The sequence below is a fragment of the Symsagittifera roscoffensis genome, chromosome 4 (assembly GCF_963678635.1).
Source record: "Symsagittifera roscoffensis chromosome 4, txSymRosc1.1, whole genome shotgun sequence".
In the NCBI taxonomy this organism is placed as follows: domain Eukaryota; kingdom Metazoa; phylum Xenacoelomorpha; order Acoela; family Convolutidae; genus Symsagittifera; species Symsagittifera roscoffensis.
This window is the reverse complement of record NC_087065.1, coordinates 34,901,938-34,924,808: the sequence shown is the minus strand read 5'-3', so window position 1 is coordinate 34,924,808 and position 22,871 is coordinate 34,901,938. Positions and strand designations below refer to the sequence as shown.

The following is a 22,871-nucleotide window of genomic DNA, read 5'->3' as shown; positions in this document are numbered from 1 at the left end:
TGACTTTTCAATCTCAAAGTCAAGGATTAGATTCCGGTACATGGCAGAATTTTTATTAGTTTCACCTCTTTTTTCATTTTTTCTATTTTTGAACCTTATAGAGCTTTTTTGTCCTTTTCTTGGTTGTGTTTGCAAAGTGCAGCTTCGCCTCTGTGTTGAAAATAAAATCTGTGTGCATTTGTCAATTTCATCAAGTTTTTTATCAATCGAGATTTTTAATAAGTGAATTGCGGTCATCATTAAGCAAGCCTAAATATAACTAAATACAAGACTTCGAAGTTCAATCACTTTAAATATGTGACTTAGAAAGGAAGAGGCAGTGGTGTTGCGTTACTTCGAACCAAAGCACAGACCCCAGAGCAGGTCTTGTTCATTGAGCAGATTGGGGGAAGAGAGAGTTTCTCTGAGTCGACTGTGAGTAGTCTGGGGATGTCGTACAAGGCGGCTTCCGAGGGGCTCTGGAAGATCTCCACCATAGTTCTGTTTAAAGGACTGGACTCCATCGTCTCGTAGTAGAAGTTCGCCTAAAAGTAAAAAAATTTTTGAAGCAAATGTTGCCTTCTCAACCACTCCTCTACCGCCTGCAGTTTTTATATCAGTTTTTTTTTCAGCTGTTTCAGCTAGGGGAACGTTAGAAGATCTCAGAGGTGTTTTTCGTTATCTTTTGTTTTGAAACCACTTCTAAGCAGAACAACGGGAACATCATTTTTGACGAACCCGTTTTCATGTTAATCAAAGTTAATTGCATCTACTCAATCTACTTTTTTCAAATTGTTCAGGACTCTTCCAGGTTCCCACTCCGCTCGTAAAATCACAACAAAAACTTTGCGTGTAACAAAAAGTTGTTCAAATCTGTTCACGCTGATTTATTTTATTATGATTCAGGGGTGGAGTGAGGGAGAGATAGACGACGGCGGAGGCGGACGCCACCACTGTTTAGAGATTTGAACCTTGGCCGCTTTCTGGTACTATTTTATAATATCAGAGGCCTTGAGTTCTCACTTGACCTCTAGCTTCAGATATACGCCAGCCTTATTAATTTCGGCTGCAATAGTGGTACCACGTAAAAGTTCTAGACTATCCTTCAATATCTGGACTATCCTTCAATAGCTTTTTCTCTGAATCGAAGAAACTACTATGATCCATTCTTGACCATCTAACCTTAAAAGTTTTTTTTTTAAATAAAAGCGACTTTGGCCCCTGTGTATACTAATTTTGAAGGCGGAGCGTGCGCCGAGCCAAAGCAATTTTTCTATGATATTTTTGCCTGCTAAGTTGGTCTGAGATTCAGAAGTTTATGGCAAACTAAGGTCTCCAAAAGTATTCCATCAAAAGTCAAAGGGGAACACGAAAAGTGCCAGTCTTAAAATTGCTTTCCTACTTCGTTTCCGTCCTTCTTCCACTTGTAAGTGTTAGCGTATGACCCATTGTTGAGGTGGACAAAGAAGGTGCCCTGGAATGTGGCATCACTCAGCCAATCAGGTTTCAGCAGTCCACACCCCTCAGATGAGTCACAGCAGTAGCAGCAGTCATTCATGTCCGGATAGGAGAGGAATCTAAAAGATATTGACGGAGCTTTTTCCATTCCTAATACAGCGACGTGCGCAATAATTTAGGACGGAGAGTTAACCATTTTCTAAAGGTGAAGTCGCTCTTTATTTGACAGGTTTTAAAAACTTTTTGAGCTCTCCTAAACAACAATATGATACTAAGCTGTATGATAATAAATGGGTTTATGGGTGTGCGCCCAAAAATGAAGATCGACAGTGCTGTAACCTGTTTCCGCCCACTATAATGTGGGAGCAAGGAGTGTCTGTGTTTGGGTACTCTGCCTGGCAGAATATGTCATGTCGTCCGTTCTCCCTCTCGATGCTGTACTTCAAGTTGGTCCAGTCGTAGATGTAGGTGCCAGTGGTCAAGTAGGAGCCCTCTGCCTCGTACACTATCTCTGTGAAGTTCTGCGTGAACTGATCCGGGTAGAGGGGCGTGGCCGGAGTATTTGAGACATGCACACCTGAAAAAAACTGCACAGTTTGAAAAGAACCAAATTTTAACTAGCACTTAAATGAAAAAGTCAATGGAATGGTATAATTTAACGCATGTTTACACAAAACAGTGCGTTCGAGAACCAGACAAATAGGAGTCCTTCCTCGCCACGGTACTGGCTGTTCTAGTTTGTGTAATTGAAACAACCATGGGGTGGATCTAGCATTTTCTCGGCGGAAGGGGATTTTCAGAAGTAAGCAAATTTTTGTTGGCCTTTTTTTACCCCAAATACTTGGAAACAGATCTAAACTAGTATTTATCATTGGTTATTATTATGATATATTAACTTTATAAAATATTAAATACTAACCAATCATACTCCATAAAACTAACAACCTATTTATTTGTCAATTGTTGAAACTACTTGTAGTTTCAACACCAGAACAATTTGAATTAAACCTAGAATACAGTTGTTCTCATTCTGGAACACACTCGCGCAAACCGGTGTACACTAGATCTATTGAGACTAGGAGATTTAAGAGTAAGATTAAGATTGGTATTAGACTAAGAAGTTGCACGAATCTATCCGGCCGAAAATAAGATAGCGTGACGAGCAGACGGTGTACCTTATCTGAAATTACTATATGAGTACAGTACAAGTACATAACTCATCTGGTGCGACCAAAAGTCTCGAACATACCTTAACTAACCTAGCACTAGACAAAAATTAGATTAGAATTAGACAAATACAACATTTCATAAAAATGTTATATGACAAAAACTTTGTAGATATGTCTCTACGCCTCAATAGATCAGATCCAATATTCCGAACAATACGAGAACTACCCGGTATGGGAAGGAGACGTCGAACAAGAAACGACATACGACTAGGAAGAAATCTACCAATTGATTTCATGATAGTACGACAAAAACGACATCAAACTATTGTATTTAGGATACTACCAGCAGTAAATTTAAGTTTTCATTTACTGACATAATATTTGAAATGAAAAATACTTTCAAATAACCTTTCATGGTGCTACTCTATTAATTGTACAATAACGACTGATAAAAACAACACTAGTCGTTTTCCTTAAATCAGCTGTAAATTAAATGACATCTTGAAAAAAAAACATTTATTAAACATAAAAATACAAAAATAAGTCAGTATAAATCATAAATGATTAGCATTTTAATTCATCACATCATCCCAGCTTCATCACTAAAAACATAACAGCGAAATTCAAAAATTAACAATCATTAAAACTAACACCTAACCTTAACGCTCTAATTTTAAACTATCAAGGCTTATCCTTACTTTCACTTAAATTAATTTCATTTAAATAACAGATCATCAAGGCTTCCCTTGGATCTTTAAATTAAATTAGATCTTAAATTTTAAATTTCTCAATATTTAAATCTCTGATCATCAAGGCCTATCCGTGGATCAAATAGAACTATTTTGTTCTCCCCCTCCACATTTACTCAGTGTCTAACGACCTCAAACGTCGATTCACTACCCAAACCTTATCAAAGATCCAGAATTAACAGAAATTTTTCGAAAAACTAATCATTTTAATTAAGCTAAACAGTGAAGAACTTCGGTTACTCATCCTTCACTTGATCACATTCCTCTTAGATGACCCAGGCTAAAACACTTAAACTTCGTAAGTCATGAAACAGTATCTAACGAAGTACTTGCGTTCTAATTATACCTGAACCTTATGGATCGATTTACTATTCTCCAACACTTGATCACAAATCACAACCCCTACCAATTGGAATCAACCAATAAGACATATTGAAAAATACACATTAACAGTAATACAACACAAAAATGATTCGAAATGAAGATAACTCAGAAAATTCAGTACTACCAATTTTAATATCACCATTAACTGAACCTCGCGGACAAATAGAATTTTGTAAAATTTTAATTGCAAACTTATTCTAAAAAGGAGAAAGTCCGTGCACAAAAGAATTTCCCGATGTAAAAATCAAAAGACAATTTCTCGATCACTATATCAAAGGTATATGTAGTCTCACATCACACTTTGGAATATACACAATAGAAATCAGATCAGCAAATGCATTTCATGACAGATATCTCATTCAAACTGACGATGTAGATATTGAATTCTCAAAACTTTTTACACAATACATCAAAAACATACAACACCAAAACTCACAAAGAGCAAACTCGATAATTACAAACAACGTATTCTCACTTATCTATAGCTATTTATCTATATTAGAGTTGGATGAACTCCAAAGGGATTCACCTACTCAAACATCTCGACATACAATTATACGACAAGAAATACACACAATTTCAAAATTTTTAAACGCAATTCGAGAAAATCTGACAAATGATCAAATAACTCAAAATGTTAAACACGAGTTACAAAAAATCTTAGCATGGTTCATAATCGATTACTTTAGTCACAATTTTGATCTTATTGAACAAGCAAGAAAAAATTTTCGACCACAAAGTACAGATGATGCAACTGTACTAGCAGAACAATCAGGCTATGTATGGGACCCTGAATGGTCTTATGAGTTATTTATCAATATACCAACAGATATATCAAGTCAGGCAATTAGCACTATTTCTATTAATAAAGATTATGTTAGAGTATATCCACTTACAGTTGACGCAACACCTTTAAACTACAATTCATTTTTTCCTGAAAGAACAGGAAATAACAGTTTAAACTCCACATCCATAAATAATGATAATCTAAACGGAACAAGAAATCTTACACAACAAGATATACAAACCCCATCACATTTTGTAAACGAAGAAAATGTTGAAACAATAACAACAACAGAAGCACAACGAGGCATTTCACATACCTATTCAACCAAATTTTAGAACTCTAAAGTTAAAAAAATCCAACGTTACAACAAACAATCATACAATCCACAGTAAACCCTCTGATGCACAAAAACATTCACAGATGGATTACCAAACGTTTCGACCAGTAACAAAACCATCATACAAACAACACAAAAATACTTTTGCAGAACAAAATTACAATTATGTCAATGGCCCAAAAACGACAAAGACTAAAACAAACACTCAAATATTTGCACAAAGTCAAAATGTACCATAACCAATTTTATACTCGGTAAATTTTCATGATCAACCACGATCCTCACAAGAACAAAATGGAAACTACCCATTTTTTCAACAACGTAAAAACAATACAAATAAATACCATACTAAAAACCAACCTCATCATTACGCACAAAATAATTTTTTGATGAAGTGGCGTGTTTACTGGTTCAGGTCCTATATTTAAAATTGAATTTGCTGTGACTGCGTTTAGATAATCTTCTACAGAGTATTCAGGATCTGTGCCTGTGAATACCATTAGTGGTTTATTTGATGTTATTGATGATCTACCTACTAGGTATCCACCGATCCACCTATCCACCTATCAGATTGCAGTAAGAATAGAAACACTAGTCCGAAAAACATATTCACCTAATACGCATGATTATAAAAATTCAAAGATGACAGAAATCCTAATGATGGCTCTAACACCTCAATTACGAAAACTATAATGAATACTATAATCAAAATCATCAACGATTTTCTTCAAACCAAAGACCTCGTTCTTACAGTGTTGATCAACCAGATATTTTCGAACCATACACACGATATGAACCAATAGGACAACCCAGAACAAATCCATCACCTTACAACAATAATTTTCAACAACAAAATCCAGTTAATACACATTCATATCAACCAACTCAGATGTATAATGAAATCCCACTACCATATTGTTTACAACAACTCGAAATAACAAAAAGCCAACTAACAAACTTTTCTCAAATGCCACACGCCGCAGAATCCCTACAAATGACTATGAATCCATACCTAATAGGTGGATCATCAATAACATCAAATAAACCACTAATGGTATTCACAGGCACAGATCCTGAATACTCTGTAGAATATTATCTAAACGCAGTCACAGCAAATTCAATTTCAAATATAGGACCTGAACCAGTAAAAACGCCACTTCATCAAAATTGGATACATAGACGCACAGCTCTAATCCAAACTACCCTTGACGGCGCAGCTCAAAAATGGGTTTCAGTTGTACCTATAGAAATAAAATCAGATTGGAAAAGATTCACACAAAAATTCTTAAAACGTTTGACTCAGAAAGAAACAAACAACATCGAAGAGTTTTATGCAATGAAATTCGTAGACTACTTAATGAAACAATAAAACAACTTGCAGTAAGAATAGAAACACTAGTCCGAAAAACATATTCACCTAATAGGCATGATTATAAAAATTTAAAGATGACAGAAATCCTAATGATGGCTCTAACACCTCAATTACGAAAAATAGCAATGAAAAGAGAGCATCGCATCCTTCCTCAAACCGAGAACCAGATTTAGATTTTAGGAAACTAATAGATAAACTAGAACAAGCAGAAATCACTATGAAATTAGAAGAAACAGAAAACTTAAAACTACAATATGTAAACAACATCCAAACCACTACTTCACACATAAACAATAACAACGACTCTGATACTGATTTATCCGAAAAAATCACCGAAATTTTGAACATTTACGAGAAAAACCCAAATTTTAAAGGCAAACCATCATTCAAAAAATGGTGTAATTATTGTCGACGATACGGACACAGTATCGCTGAATTTAGACAATAACAACAAGATAACCAAAATAAACCACAATATAGAGGACCCAACAAATCCTTTCAACAATACATGAAAAAAGATCAAAATTTACCCAACAAAAACTTTCATAGTAATAATAGTTCAGGAAAACTCCTTCCAAATAACTCCAACTTCTCTAGACAGCAATCACCCTATTTTACAAATTATAGAGGACGATCACCATACCAAAAAATCACAAAATTTCTCACAAAACATGTATAGTTGATCACATAGTCGAAATAGTCAATATCAAAATAACTATTGAAGATCAAATTCAAATCAACCCAAATTTTCGTTTAATGACAGATCATATTCAAATTCTAGAAACAGAAGTTATTCAAATAATAGATCTAGAAACTCTTCATACAATCGATATAGAAATTATTCAAACGATCGGAATAGAAACTATTCAAACAATCGAAACCCTAGATTTCAAAATAATCGATCACGCGATTATTCAAATAACAGATCAAAATATAATAGTTATCAAAATAGATCACGCGATAATTCACAGAACAGAATATCAAGCTATAACAACAGACAAAGAAACTACTCTCAACCACCACATAGGAATAACACACATTATCAAAATTCACAACAAAATTATAGGAGTAAAACACCCAAACATCAAAGACAAATAAATCAAGTAAAATCAACTGAAGAAACTCAACCTGACCCCTTCCCGGTATTGACAATAAAGAAAGCCCGGAATTGCAATTAAACAACATCAATTGCGAATTCACAGATAGCGAAAGTGATACAGAAAACACAATTTCAATTAACATGATAAACGTTGAAAATGACTATGAGCCTATTATTTATGAACAACCAATATATTCTCACATATATCAAAATCATGATCAATTTCTAGACCTATACCCAAAAATACAACAAAGGAAAAAATTCAAAAAAAAAGTAGAAGAAGTAACAGAAGGAGAATCCACAGAATGCTCAAACACAAATAAATTTATCAAAACATACCTAAGGAAACACATTTACAAAAAGAAAAAATATGGGCAATCCAACTTCTTTTAGAAAGTCCAAAATCAAAGCAATTGCAAAAACCAGACCTTGAAGTAGATTTCTTAATCGATTCTGGAGCAGAATCAAGTATTATAAACATTCCCACTTGGAATAAGATCAAAATTCTACATCCACAATTGATACCCTTCAAAACAACAAGTAGACTATCAACGGCACAAGGATCAACTTTAACAAACCAGGTAAAATACAACTCTTCCTTGTTACCACTCAAACAATGGAACAAAACAAACTCATGAGCAAACCATTTAAACAAATCTTCCATATCACTGATATAAAACACAATATCATTGGAATACCATTTATTACTAAATGTATACTAACAATAAATAACTTAAATAGTTTCATATAAAAGACAAGTACACAAGAGTAAAAAACACCTCCTTCACATTTTTTCAAAGAGTAAACAAACAACCACCGTTTTTCTCAAAATTTCATCCCATATATAATCAGGAACGAAAACACCTGAAACCACTATCAGGAAACATGTATAACTTTTCGATGAAACAAATTCATCAATATGATAAAGAGCAAAACAAACAACACCTCTTTATGTCTGACCTTGAATTCAGACCAATTCACAAATTTTTCCGAATAACAATTTCATCTATTAAATACATGAAAGACTCAAACTCTGATATGATTTCTCTACACATATATAACAATTCTCCATGTAAAATAACCTTACCACTAAGACTCTTAGGTTATTGCCAAACGAACGCTACAATTTCTCCCACAAAAGAAATAGCGTATAGAGTAAATAATATTTTACAACTATTAGATATATGTCAATCAACAATTCTTGATGAAGATTTGTCAATTAATAATATTTCAAACCAACTCTTCAAATATCAAAATATACGAAAGAACCGCAAAAATTTCTAACAATGTTTAATTTTCAACACTCTCAGATAACACAAAAAGAATTCGAACAAATAGCTGACCTATTATTAAAATACCCAAAAGTTTACGCAACACGAAAACTTGATGTAGGAAAAATAAATTCACTTTTACATTTACATCTAAAACGTGACGCAGTTTTCAAAAAACAACGAGTAATTAAAGTCCCAATTCATTCTATTGAACCAATTCAAGTAATTCTCACAAAAATAAACGGTAAATACTTTACAGCAGCAGATATGAATAGGGCATATAATCAAATGCCACTAGATAAACAATGACGACGATTAACACAATTCGTTACTGGAAATCAACAATACGAATTCAACAGATTATTCTATGGAATTTCCAGAGGACCAGCAGCTTTTTCAGCATTTGTGAGTAAAATTTTCAGACCATTAATACTCAACAAAAATGCAATTACATATTTAGACGATTTTTTTATGCAATCACAAACCAAAGACGAAATGTTTACTGTCTTAGAAAAATATCACCAAATATTACTACAAGAAAACATGAAAGCAGCCCCAGATAAATCACACTTTTTCCTAACACGAGTAAAATTTCTTGGACATATTATAGAAAGAAACACTATAACTCCATTAAAATCTCGTATAGACGCAATCCAAAAACTCCAACCACCTTCAAATAAGAAGAAAATACAAGAATTTTTTGGAATGTTAAACTTCTTAAGTAAATACGTATACAAAATGCAGCTATACTTAAGACCATTTTACAACATCCTTAGACAGCAAAATAGTTTTGAATGGACAACAGAACATCAAAAGCGATTCGCAGAGATAAAAACTCTTCTCGCCAAACAATTATCAAACACTATTTCAATTCCAGATCAACCATTTTATGCTATGTGCGACGCCTCCAATTTTGGCATCGGCGCAGCATTATTACAATTTCACAATGGAACAAATAAAATGAACCTCATTTCAGCAAACTCTAGGCTATTTACACAAGCTGAACTTAGACTCTCTACCCTTATGAGAGAATGCAGCGCTATAATATTTACATTTACAGAATATGAATTTTGAATACTTGGATCTAAACAACCAACAGTTATTTTTACAGACCATAAACCAATAATTTTTTTCCTTACACAAAAATCAAACCCAAACCATAGAGTTTACAGATTTCAACTTATTTTAATGAAATTTCCAAACTTACAAATAGTTTTGACAGCAGGAAAAAACCTTGCACTACCCGACAATCTCAGTAGAAATACACCACCTGAATTATTAACACGAAAAACAACAGTTGAAATACCACAAAATATTAAGTTTTTCTTTGCAAAAGACGAAACATCGCCAAGATTATAATGCAAATATGCAGTAAAAACTGACGTAGAACAACCACAAATAAACAATCTACAACATTTTCCACTTTATTCAGATTGCCAAGACAATCACTACGAAGTAGAAATACTAGGAACATCTACATTCAAACCAATACCATACTCTTCATGGATAAAAAACAATACACAGCAAAAACCACACAGTAAGAAACAATACAAACAAAAACATTAAAAAAAAGATCTATTGTCTTCAATAGAAAAAAAAATCTCACTGATAATGTAAATTTATCAGGCCCAACAAATACTGATTCAAAATATACAATCAACCATGTTTTTAACCTTCATGACCCACTAGATACAATACCCTTATCAAAATTGGAAATTGAAAACATTTTTCTACCAATAACAGAAAAAATTACTTTCGAACTATTACAAAAACATCAAAACCTTGACCCAGTCATTAGACAGTTAAAATCTTGGCACAAATATAAAACCAAGCCACAGAAAGCCGATACAACCATACTAGGAAATAAAACCCTTCTTAGATATTTCAGAAAATTTAACGACACATCAATCAATGAAATCACGGATATCCTAGTATACCAAACACCTGATATCAAAGTACCCTGCTTACCATTAAGTATGATGCTTACAGCTTTTCATACCTATCACTCCTTACACACTAAAGGACACTCAGGAGCAGAAAAAACATATTCAAATTTTACACAAAATGTTTATTTCCCAAGTGCACCCATTTGGATAAAAGTATTATGCAATGATTGCATAACATGTCAAATAAACAAACCATACCCAAATCAAAAACAAATTGCAGAAAAACAAGATTTTAAAGGGCCCAAAGTTTATATTTCAATCACAGAATCTCTTTCGATACAAAAGGACCATTATCACCATCCTCAGAAGGAAACTCATATATAATGGTAATAGTAGACGCATTCACACACTACGTAGCACTTAACCCAGTACCTCATGGCGATGCTCATTATGCATATACATTACTTTATGAACACTGGATAGCAAAATTTGGTTTACCCGAAATCCTTGTTACAGACAATGGCACTGAATTTATAAACAAAGAAATCATTACACTATGCCACTTATATAACATTAAACACAAACCACGTACATCTCATGCACCCTGGACTAATGGTTTAGTCGAAGGCATGAACCGTTCACTACAAGAATATCTTAGATGTATCATTAACGGAAATGACACACGATATACTGAATAGTCAACAGATGTAAAATTATTCCCACTATCGTATAATTCACAAATCACAACAACCCTAGGACTATCACCCTATGAAATGGTTTTCAACCAGAAACTACGAAAACCAATAATGTTCACAGCAAATACTTCAAAAAATGCACAAGGTTATTGCCAATCAACTAAAGAATCAATATGTTACAGTTTACCACTACACACTCATGATGAAGATCATTTTCATCATGCACAAATCTAAAAATTAGCTTCCGGAACACACCCTGAATGGATTTTAAACAGAGACAAAAAACACAGCGAAATTTACCAAAAAGTAACAAAAAAACGGTTACAGAGACAAAACCTAAATTCCCAAATAAATTCTCGATTTACCCCAGCTACAAATTTAAAAATCGGAACATATATTTTAATTCCAAACTTTACAACACAAAAAGGAATTTCTAAAAAATTACAACCACTCCGAAAAGGACGGTATCAAATAATTGATAAACCCACGGATGTAACATACAAACTTACAGACTTGAACAAAACAGAAATCGTTCAACATCGAAACAATCTTTCACCTTACTACCCAAAAGAGTACGCACTTCGAGAACTTACTCAATTATACTCTTTTACAGGACTTAAAGTCATTTCAAATAGTTCAGATTAAAATCAAAATCAAAACACTGATCTGCAAATCATACAAAAACAATTGAATAAAAAGGTAAAAAACTTTCCAAACAAGTATCATAAAACGTAGACAACAAATAGAAACCTGAAACAGAAAGAAAAAATCAAAAAATAGAAGAAGAAATTATATGACATGATCAAAAAGAAAAATCTCCACATAGACAATCATCAGAACTTCGAAATTTTTTTTGCAATTTTTTCATCATTTTTTATTCCCTAGCCCAAACCTACATAAACCTCTCCAAAATCCTTGACCACCTCTTCAGGTACAATAATTCAAATAACTATCTAAATGTTCAAACATCTATTCAGTAGAACAGATGTTTTCCTTCTTTTTTTAATAGTTCTCACTTTTTTGACATACCTGATAATGACAGTATGTAAATGTATAAAAAACGCTATCGTAACCTTCGCATTAGCAACGATACTTTTAATCCTTTTTATTGAAGAATACTACAGTAAACACAAAATTTCTTCTTAATTAATTTTCAAAATTTTTTTCAAAATTGCTAATCAACAACCCCCACATCAATCCCCACCAACAACGTCCCAAGATCCTCCAACAACACCAACAAATCATCAAACAAATAACCCTCAATCATCAACACGCATCTCTTTTCAAAACAACCCATACTTATTTGAAGAAAGACACGCACGATTGTCCGAACCATTAGAACCAGTAACTCGCCAAGCACTTCTAAGCGAACCAGATTACGAACCAGTATATAATATATACCCCCCTCTCCAACAAGATCTTAATAGAGCAAAACACCAAAGTCAAAACCAAAATACGCTAGAAATCAAAAGACAAATTATTCATCCACGACGAAATAGAAATTTAAGAGAAACCCCAGAGTTCAATTCAGCATACCTCACTCACCTACAACATATCCAATAAATCTTTCTAGCAATACAATTCAAAGTACCCCACAGACTCCACAACAACAAAACACATCGAACATTCCCTCAGATTTTTTAGGTTCAACCCCTACATCTGAACAAATTAGAGAAAACTCTTTCAACCCCCCAGCCACTACAGAACATCTCCGATTTTGGATGACACAAGCTTTCACCCAAGGCGAACCAAATTTTTATAAATGACCCAATAGACGTTTCATCTGACACATACTTGTCACTACCTGAAACTCTTTCACTTCTCTCAACACCTTCTTTAACTCCAATTGCACAAACACCAAATCCTCCAAACTTTCCTATAAATCTCGACGCCAGATATAGAGAAAATTCAACAAATAACATTTAACTACGATTACTTTGGAATACAATCGTGGCACCCCTCAATTATTTGGACAACATCACGAAAGTCACAGATTACTCAACTGGGCACTAAATAGATTACAATATCCTCAGGATATTCACAAAGATATTCAAGACCACAATATACAAACACTTAGACAAGACAACTTGACATTAAAATTCGAAATCACAATAAAACTAAACAAAATAGTTCACCATCCCTTACCCCTAGCACCTCCAAACATAACAGCTCAATCTTTACCTCCACCGTTTATAACCACAGAAGTAATCTACAAATGCGATAGATACACAAAAAAGACAATAGGATATGTCACTTTTTATAATCCATATTCAGGACTATCATACACATGTATATTTTAAAGTTAATAATTTTTCAAACTCTTTTCTTTTTCTATTTTTCAAAACCTGATCCCAACAATCCTTCATCCCGAACCGGATCCCAGGATTTACTAGTCACACACTATGACTGTGAAGAAAATAAACCAAAAAATATTACACAAAAATGCAATAAACCAAGTTACTCAATGTGAATCCGAAGCACAGTCAATCGAAGCAACAAATGTAATAGCAACACTTTACTCAAAAGCTAGAGCTACAACACTAATAGGATATAAATTCACAGCAAATTAAAACTGATTAGTACATGAATCTTTCTACCATAGTAACATCGAAAGACTATTACACCTCAGCCCTGACGATTGTAAAAACAAACTTAAAAGACTAAAGATCACATCAAATAAAGGCACAAACAGAAAACTAGTAAATTTTCATGTTTTTCCAGACTCCAAGGTCATATAAGACTAGATAACAACTTCCCCTTTCACGGAGCACATGGAAGATTAACATATCATCTCCATTTTAAAAAACGAATACCACACATTAGAATAAACAATCCCTCAAATTTTAAAGCAAATACAAAAAACAAAGGATACCAAGAAATAATGTTTTCTGATTGGAAAATACAACTTGAAAAAGTACAACTAACACGTGATTTAAAAGATTACACTATCATTTATCAAGGAATCAGACTCCCTTGCAAAGCGACCAAGGATATTGCGATCCTACTACGCGGACACAAGCCACAATCGTTTGGTTCCCTGAAGACACTTGTACAACATTTCAAATAGCAAAGATACACGCTAGAATGATAAAATTTCATCAAAAACATTTTATTGAATCAATCCCGCTTGAAGATGTAAACCCTGACCAAATTAGACAAAGTAATTATAAATTTAGAAACATCCATAATAAACAAAATAAATTGACACGTTTCGAAATATACCCAGAAACGGAACTAGCATGTAAATACACCAAACCAGTTTACAAAACACAATATATCAGAAACTCTTGTCGAATACGAAGATGGTTTCGACATAAATACAGGAAAATTAATAATACATTCCATGGCTACATCTCACTCAACTACTGACGGAAACTCATATGTCCCAGTAAAATTTCAAATGAATACAGGAAGAACCGGTGGAAAATTAAAACCAATAGACACATACAGTACACGCTTACAAGGACTGCCACTTATGAACAACACTCATTTTGGCGCAATTCACTATGACATACACTTAGACATGAAATTAGATTACACAATAAAGAGAGTCTTCCATGAAATGTCTTTGACAGAACTTGAAACACTCCATCAATTATGCGAGCTTGAATGCACACAAATTTTACAATCACTTGCACTAGCAGTACTAAAAATCCCTTATGCAGGATATTTAATGTCAGGAAACAGATCAAAATTTATTGACTACGAAGGAAATATTTTGTGGTATTACACCTGTACCAAAAAACTATCACCTTTATATGTTTTCGAAGACGAAAGATGCTATAAGAGAATCCCATTATTCTACAAAAATAAAGTACATTTTGTTGATACACTCTCCCGCAGAACTTATTTGTGGGATACAACAGTCCCATGTGGATCAGAAAACAGCCACAATGTAGTACAATTAAACCCCGACGAAGATAAATACTATCTTCTCACACCAAACCCTACACTCATGCAACTACTCAAAAAATTTTCACCAGAAAGCATAGTAGCTTTTGCCCGCAATCCCAATATTGATTTACAATCAATCGGCATATACTCTAAATCAAACACTCAACATCACATTCGAACACAACCATTTCAAGAATTACTCACAAAAAAGGACACAATCCAACGACAATCCATAGATCAAAACCTCCGCAAACTTGCAGAAACAGCAGGTTTTTCAGACATATACGCACAAGACTATAGCGGATATTTTAAAGATATAAAAGATTACATTTAGTTAAATGGCGAAAAATACAGACCATAAGATATATCACCAATAAATGTTTTTAGTGTTGTAAATTTGAAAAACGAACTTCTTGCCTTTCTAGGATGGCCCTACTACATCTTAGAAAGATTGACTATATTATACGCAATGTTTAATTTTCTTGGGTTTCTTTTCTCTCTCTTAAAAGGAATCTACAATACGTGCGCACTACACACACAAGTAAATAATCAAGCAAGCGTAGCACGCATACTTTTCGCAGGATTTTTTGGAATATCCTCAACATCAATCAATAAAATTATTTTAGACGCTCAAATAAAAGAATACAATACCAAGTTATCAACAACACCAAACACATATGACGAATCACGAAACGATACAAATACAAGGCCCACAACACCACATTTACAAAACCTCAACCATAACCACCCCTTATCATTGGTACCACGAAATTTTAGAAATATTGCGCTATCAGACCTCATAACTTCAAGATCTAATTATCCACTGAGCCAAATCCAACAAATAATAACCAAACAACCCAATATAGACGACACAAACGAACAATTTATAGAACAACCACATACCACCAAATTTCGTTATCAGAATAACCATCTTTTTAGCCCACGATGAGCCGCCAAATTGGATCCCTCCATCGATCAATTTCCCACACAGCCAATCTTCAGAATAACTTCCCCATCATCCCACTTTTTGCTTTCCCCCCACCTCAATCACTTCATCCTAACATTTCACCCAGCATGGAATCAGATACTAATTCCAACACAACAGTATATAACACCATCTCCCAATTCAGCAACTCCGATATCGAAACACCCGACAAATTTGCAAACTTTGAAACCAGTCCATCTACATTTTCCCAACCTCCCTTTCAACCTCTCCATTCCCAAGTCAAAATTGAACCTCTTTCCCCTCCCTCTCCCATTTCACATGGCACACCCACATATTCCCCTCTAACCAGCGAATCATCAGATAACAACGACCAAGATCACACACAAATATCACATGAACTTGATAACTTCATAACACTACAACGACAATTGCAACACTCTCAGACACTAACTATTCACCAATTTTCACGATCTTTAACATCATCCAACCCATCAACCCCAACCCCGTCTTCAACTTATACACCCTACCAAAACCCCACTTCCCCATCAACCCCATCCTCTAGTACCAACCGCGCTTACCGAACCTTTAAAAGAAAATTCCCAAATACCCCATTCCCATCTAACCCAGGAACATCCACTACATTTATAAATCATTCACTTCACACTAATACGAAAGAGTTCCTACAAATATGCCTACCCTTTTTCCCACAATATACATACTTCCATTCCGACCCCTGAAGACACTTGTACATCATTTCAAGTAGCAAAGATACACGCTAGAATGACAAAATTTCATCTAAAACATTTTATTGAATCAATCCCGTTTGAAGATGTAAACCCTGAACAAATTAGACAAAGTAATTATAAATTTAGAAACATCCATAATAAACAAAATAAATTGACACGTTTCGAAAAATACCCAGAAACGGAACTAGCATGTAAATACACCAAACCAGTTTACAAAACAAAATATAACAGAAACTCTTGTCAAATACAAAGATGGTTTCGACATGAATACAGGAAAATTAATAATACATTCCATGGCTACATCTCACTCAACCACTGACGAAAACTCATATGTCCCAGTAAAATTTCAAATGAATACAGGAAGAACCGGGGGAAATTTAAAACCACAAGACACAGACAGTACACGCTTACAAGAACTATCACCTATGAACAACACTCATTTTGGCGCAATCCAATATGACATACACTTAGACATGAAATTAGATTACACAATAAGTAGAATCTTTCAAGAAATGTCTTCGACAGAACTTGAAACACTCCATCAATTATGCGAACTTGAACGCACACAAATTTTACAATCACTTGCACTAGCAGTACTAAAAATCCCTTATGCAGGATATTTTTTGTCAGGAAACAGATCAAATTTTATTGACTACGAAGGAAATATATTATAATATTACACCTGTACCAAGAAAGTATCACCTTTACATGTTTTCGAAGACAAAAGATGCTATAAGAGAATCCCACTGTTCTACAAAAATAAAGTTCATTTTGTTGATACACTCTCCTGCAGAACTTATTTTTGGGGTGCAGCAGTCCCATGTGGGTCAGAAAACAGCCACAATGTAGTACAATTAAACCCCGACGAAGATAAATACTATCTTCTCACACCAAACCCTACACTCATGCAACCTCTCAAAAAATTTTCACCAGAAAGCATAAGAGCTTTTGCTCGCAATTCCAATATTGATTTACAATCAATCGGCATTAACACTAAATCAGACATTCAACATCACATTCGAACACAACAATTTCAAGAATTACTCACAAAAATGGACACAATCCAACGACAATCCATAGATCAAAACCTACGCAAACTTGCAGAAACAGCAGGTTTTTCAGACACATACGCACAAGACTATAGCGCATATTTTAAAGATATAAAAAGTTATATTTATTTAAATGGCGAAAAATACAGACCACAAGATATATCACCAATAAATATTTTTAGTTTTGTAAATTTGAAAACGAACTTCTTGCCTTTTTAGGATGGCCCTACTACATCTTAGAAAGATTTACTATAATATACGCAATGTCTAATTTTCTTGGATTTCTTTTCACTCTCATAAAAAGAATATACAATACATGCGCAATTCACACACAAGTAAATAAACAAGCCATTGTAGCACGCATACTTTTCGCAGGATTTTTTGGAATATTCTCAACATCAATCAATAAAATTCTTTTAGAAGCTCAAAAGAAAGAAAACAATACCAAGTTATCAACAACACCAAACACATATGACGAATCACGAAACGATACAAACACAACGCCCACAGCAGCTCATTTACAAAACCTCAACCATAACCACCCCTTATCATTGGTACCACGAAACTTTAGAAAAATTGCCCTATCAGACCTCATAACTTCAAGATCTAATTATCCACTAAGCCAAATCCAACAAATAATAACCAAACAACCCAATATAGACGACACATACGAACAATTTATAGAACAACCACATACCACCAAATTTCGTTATCAGAATAACCATCTTTTTAGCCCACGATGAGCCGCCAAATTGGATCCCTCCATCGATCAATTTCCCACACAGCCAATCTTCAGAATAACTTCCCCATCATCCCACTTTTTGCTTTCCCCCCACCTCAATCACTTCATCCTAACATTTCACCCAGCATGGAATCAGATACTAATTCCAACACAACAGTATATAACACCATCTCCCAATTCAGCAACTCCGATATCGAAACACCCGACAAATTTGCAAACTTTGAAACCAGTCCATCTACATTTTCCCAACCTCCCTTTCAACCTCTCCATTCCCAAGTCAAAATTGAACCTCTTTCCCCTCCCTCTCCCATTTCACATGGCACACCCACATTTTCCCCTCTAACCAGCGAATCATCAGATAACAACGACCAAGATCACACACAAATATCACATGAACTTGATAACTTCATAACACTACAACGACAATTGCAACACTCTCAGACACTAACTATTCACCAATTTTCACGATCTTTAACAGCATCCAACCCATCAACCCCAACCCCCTCTTCAACTTATACACCCTCCCAAAACCCCACTTCCCCATCAACCCCATCCTCTAGTACCAACCGCGCTTACCGAACCTTTAAAAGAAAATTCCCAAATACCCCATTTCCACCTAACCCAGGAACATCCACCACATTTATAAATCATCCACTTCACACTAATTCCAAAGAATTCCTACAAATATGCCTACCCTTTTTCCCACAATATCCATACTTGCATTCCGACCCCAATGATGAAAAGCCCAATTATGGAAACGAGCATGTCTTATATCCCACACTCTCATGAACATCTCATTACCACTTTACTAATATATTAACATTACCACTATATAACACCCCTCATAATAATGAAGTAAGCAGCACCCTACTCAACCTTCTAACAACAGCACTAACCCCAAACCAGTTCACGCAAGTAGGATACAGAGAATCACTAACCAAATTCACTGCACCTAAAGATAATAATTACTCCATGATTATTACGATCATAATATCATCCGATCAAATGAAGACATTTGTTTAAGTAACGACCCATATACTAATCCTCAATTAACCGAAAATTTTTTCATTAAAACCTCATACACCTTCACCCTCAACATCTTAAATAAAAAATACGAACCTTTTTCACATCCCTTTTATTTCCTCACACCCAAAGAACGTGATTTGCACTGATCACACGAAGTCATGTTACGAACTAAACAAACACATACGTACACTTATTAGCAATTTATTCAACATCATTACATTTTCAATACACCAGCACGACAACTTCACCATAGATTTCAATACATTAACTCAAAATACACATCACCGTTTTTTCTTAACTTCACCTATTGTATTAAAGACACTAACTTACAAGGCACGCTCTGAAATTATAATCCAATCACCCAGATGTATATCTTCTGCCCACTAATCAAACTCCTAAACGTAGACGAATCCCGCCCACTAATTGTCCCTCATGAATTCCTTCATTCCGTCGAAGTCCCCATCCTAGATTACATATATAACACTCGCTACAATCACAAATTATATAACCTAATACAAAACACACCGCATGAACAATCACCTCACACTGAAGAACGTAATATCCTTAAAGCACTTGAATTGCTTCGGCCACTTTTGCAAACTAAACACATCATTCGTTTGTTAGCTAAACTACTAACCTCATCTGATATCATCCACGATGTTTTCCCCATGGCTTCTTCACCGACGATTAGCTAATATGAATTCAATATTTCACTAATAAATTCAAAAAACACTAACCATTTATATTCGATGTTTTCTCTTTTTTTTATAGGCACAATCATCAGTCATCTACAAAACAAAAAGCAAAATAAAAAACAGAAACCCTTTTTCAAATCATTAGTTTTTATTAACCTATCCAATAATTGAAGCAATAAAATTATCCCGTACAAAGCAGTAAAATAATATATAAATTCTTTTCCCCAAAGCAATAAGAATTCATAAATTGAAAATTAGCTGATAATTTCAACCCCCAAATCAAGCAGTTAAATTTATAATTTTAAAAGTAGTAAATTAATAAAAATTGTTTTTAAATTGCAAAAGCAGTACTAACATTTTCAAAGACGCTACTTTATTTTCTCTCGTCCAAATATTTTATCCAAATTCGCATTGCTTGCCCACAAAGAATTGTTTGAAATAATGAATTTAAGTTTCAACTTTCACTGATACCAACTTTAACAAATTTAACACGTTTCAAATTTTCTTTTAACCCGGTTGGAAAGGAATTATATAAAAATCCAAACTAACCAACGCAAGCTTACTAAAAACCATAAACCACAATCTAACATCATGACTAAGAAAAGAAAACCAACGGTACCCAAACTGGAATAACAGCAGCTTAGAACTGGATAAATTATTCTTTTAAACACTACTTTTAAGTCTGAACACAAAAGAACAAAACACCAAAAAGTCGAAAGACAAACCCAAAATAAACATTTTGATTTTTGAAGAAAAGACAAACTAAGGCAACAAAAGAAAACAATAGTAATAAAAATGGCATGAAAGGTTAAACTAACACAGGACCCTCCAAGAAGAGAGCACGCAGTTTTACCCTCACTTCTGGCCTAACCCACCAGAAGAGGACGTCCTGAGCATGCTCTATAGCCGGCCTCACCCATCATGCTACATCCACGCTTTGTGACAACCACGACACTGTTTTTGACGAGAGTTACTCAAGTGTGAGTAGATCTTAAAAATAACCGAACTAAATAATAACGCTTTTGCGATAAAAACTAATACAAAGATCATAACTAAAAAACAATTAAACAACTTTTTCAACGCGGCCGGCAACATTTTGAAGAAAAGTATATATTGGAAGATGTGGTCTTTTGAAAAATTTCAAAATTGTTTCTTGAAAAAATTTAGAAAACTTTTAGAGACCTGAATATGGATTTGTAGATCCACTGGTGATCTCCCAGGCAGTTAATTTACTTAAATGTCGTTTTATGAAAATTTGTATTTTTTTCTGCCTTAAAACAATTTATCATTGTTTTTAATATTTTGACCAAAATTGAATGTCGGAAGATAGTACTAAGGGTGGGTTGGTTTGGGTAGTTAGAGGTCGAATTCTTGTAGAGGAGGCGTCAACCCTTCGCTAATCCTCTAAATCAGCCCCTGTTTTTAATTTAACAATTTTTGAACGATCATTTTTAGTGGTTTTGTTTCTATTGAAAATCGACTACCTCAGAAAAAAATTAATTCGATTATTTTTAATCAATCACAAAATTTCTGGCATATGAAAGCTGTTTTTTTTTTGAAAAAATGTAAATATAAAATACTCCGACTTTTTTAATTAAGAAACACGCATAAAATATTTGATGCTAATTAAATTATCAATACGTTGAAAAATTAACATTTACCTGGTATGATAGACAAAGTTCCAAAAACAGCAAAGAAGACTCTCATTTTGGTCTGTACTTCCAATAGAAGTTATAATCTGGTGAACTTCAATCACAATATTCCGTTAAAACAAATCTAGATTTAAGTCAAATCAATTGATATTACATTAAGTTATCAGGTCAGTCCTCTTGTAAATTTGTTTAGCGTGTTAGATAGTAATCATCTACAAAAACAACATTGACAAAATTGTTAATTACTCCATTAACTCGAATAAGGGGTCTTATGCACTTAACGGCCCAAAATGCGTATTTCTGCATCTTGATCTTTGGTCAATATGTGGTTCTGTCCGTGTCTGTACAACACAGTCCCATACAAAACAGTCCAATACAAAACAGTCCAATACAAAACAGTCCGAATAGTATGAAAATGAACGAAAAAACAGTCCGATACAAAACAGTCCAAAAAACAGTCCCAAATAATAATTGTTTTAACAAGCCGGCAGGCCGAGAATTGTCCTTTGTTCAACAAACATAAAGAACAAAATAGTGACCGCCGCAGTCGCGCCAACGTGTTGTGAGCTTGCCAACAGAGGGTAGGACTTAATACGAAATTTAGAGCCACAGGCGACCTTAAACCGGACTATTTTGTTTTGGACTATTTTGTATGGGACTGTTTTGTATATGCAACGGTTCTGTTTGGTTCATTAGCCAATCACATGCAAACATGGCCAAAATGGCCAAAAGGATCAACAATTTTTCGCGTTCAAACCATTTTACTGAATTTTTTTCGTTTGGGTATAATTTCACAAAAACCATGAAAATTTTTTTATTATTTGATTTAGATTCAGATTCTCATTAAGTTCGGCTAATTCTTTTTCTGCTAGAACGGTTGATTGAAATGCCTGACCATGTTGCTTGAACTGGTTTGGCTAATATTAGCCAATCAA

The 22,871-nt window shown here is 34.2% G+C and overlaps 1 protein-coding gene across 1 annotated transcript; it reads right to left on the bottom strand.

Moving 5' to 3' along the window:
- Positions 1–169: 169 nt before the first annotated feature.
- LOC134844835 (uncharacterized) lies at positions 170–22,124 on the bottom strand. The gene is made up of 4 exons (XM_063861651.1): positions 21,946–22,124; positions 1,777–2,014; positions 1,382–1,556; positions 170–524 (listed from the first exon to the last, which is right to left on the bottom strand). Exons 1-4 carry the CDS (start codon positions 21,989–21,991, stop codon positions 303–305), a joined length of 681 nt encoding a protein of 226 aa, XP_063717721.1. The 5' UTR covers positions 21,992–22,124; the 3' UTR covers positions 170–302.
- Between the last annotated feature and the right edge of the window lie 747 nt (positions 22,125–22,871).

Coding starts and splice junctions, on each gene's coding strand:
- LOC134844835 (XM_063861651.1), bottom strand. CDS start 21,991: ATGAGAGTCTTCTTTGCTGTTTTTGGAACTTTGTCTATCATACCAG. Junction 2,015..21,945: donor AACTTTGTCTATCATACCAG/GTAAATGTTAAT, acceptor AGTTTTTTTCAG/GTGTGCATGTCTCAAATACT. Junction 525..1,381: donor GGAAGAAGGACGGAAACGAA/GTAGGAAAGCAA, acceptor TTTTACTTTTAG/GCGAACTTCTACTACGAGAC.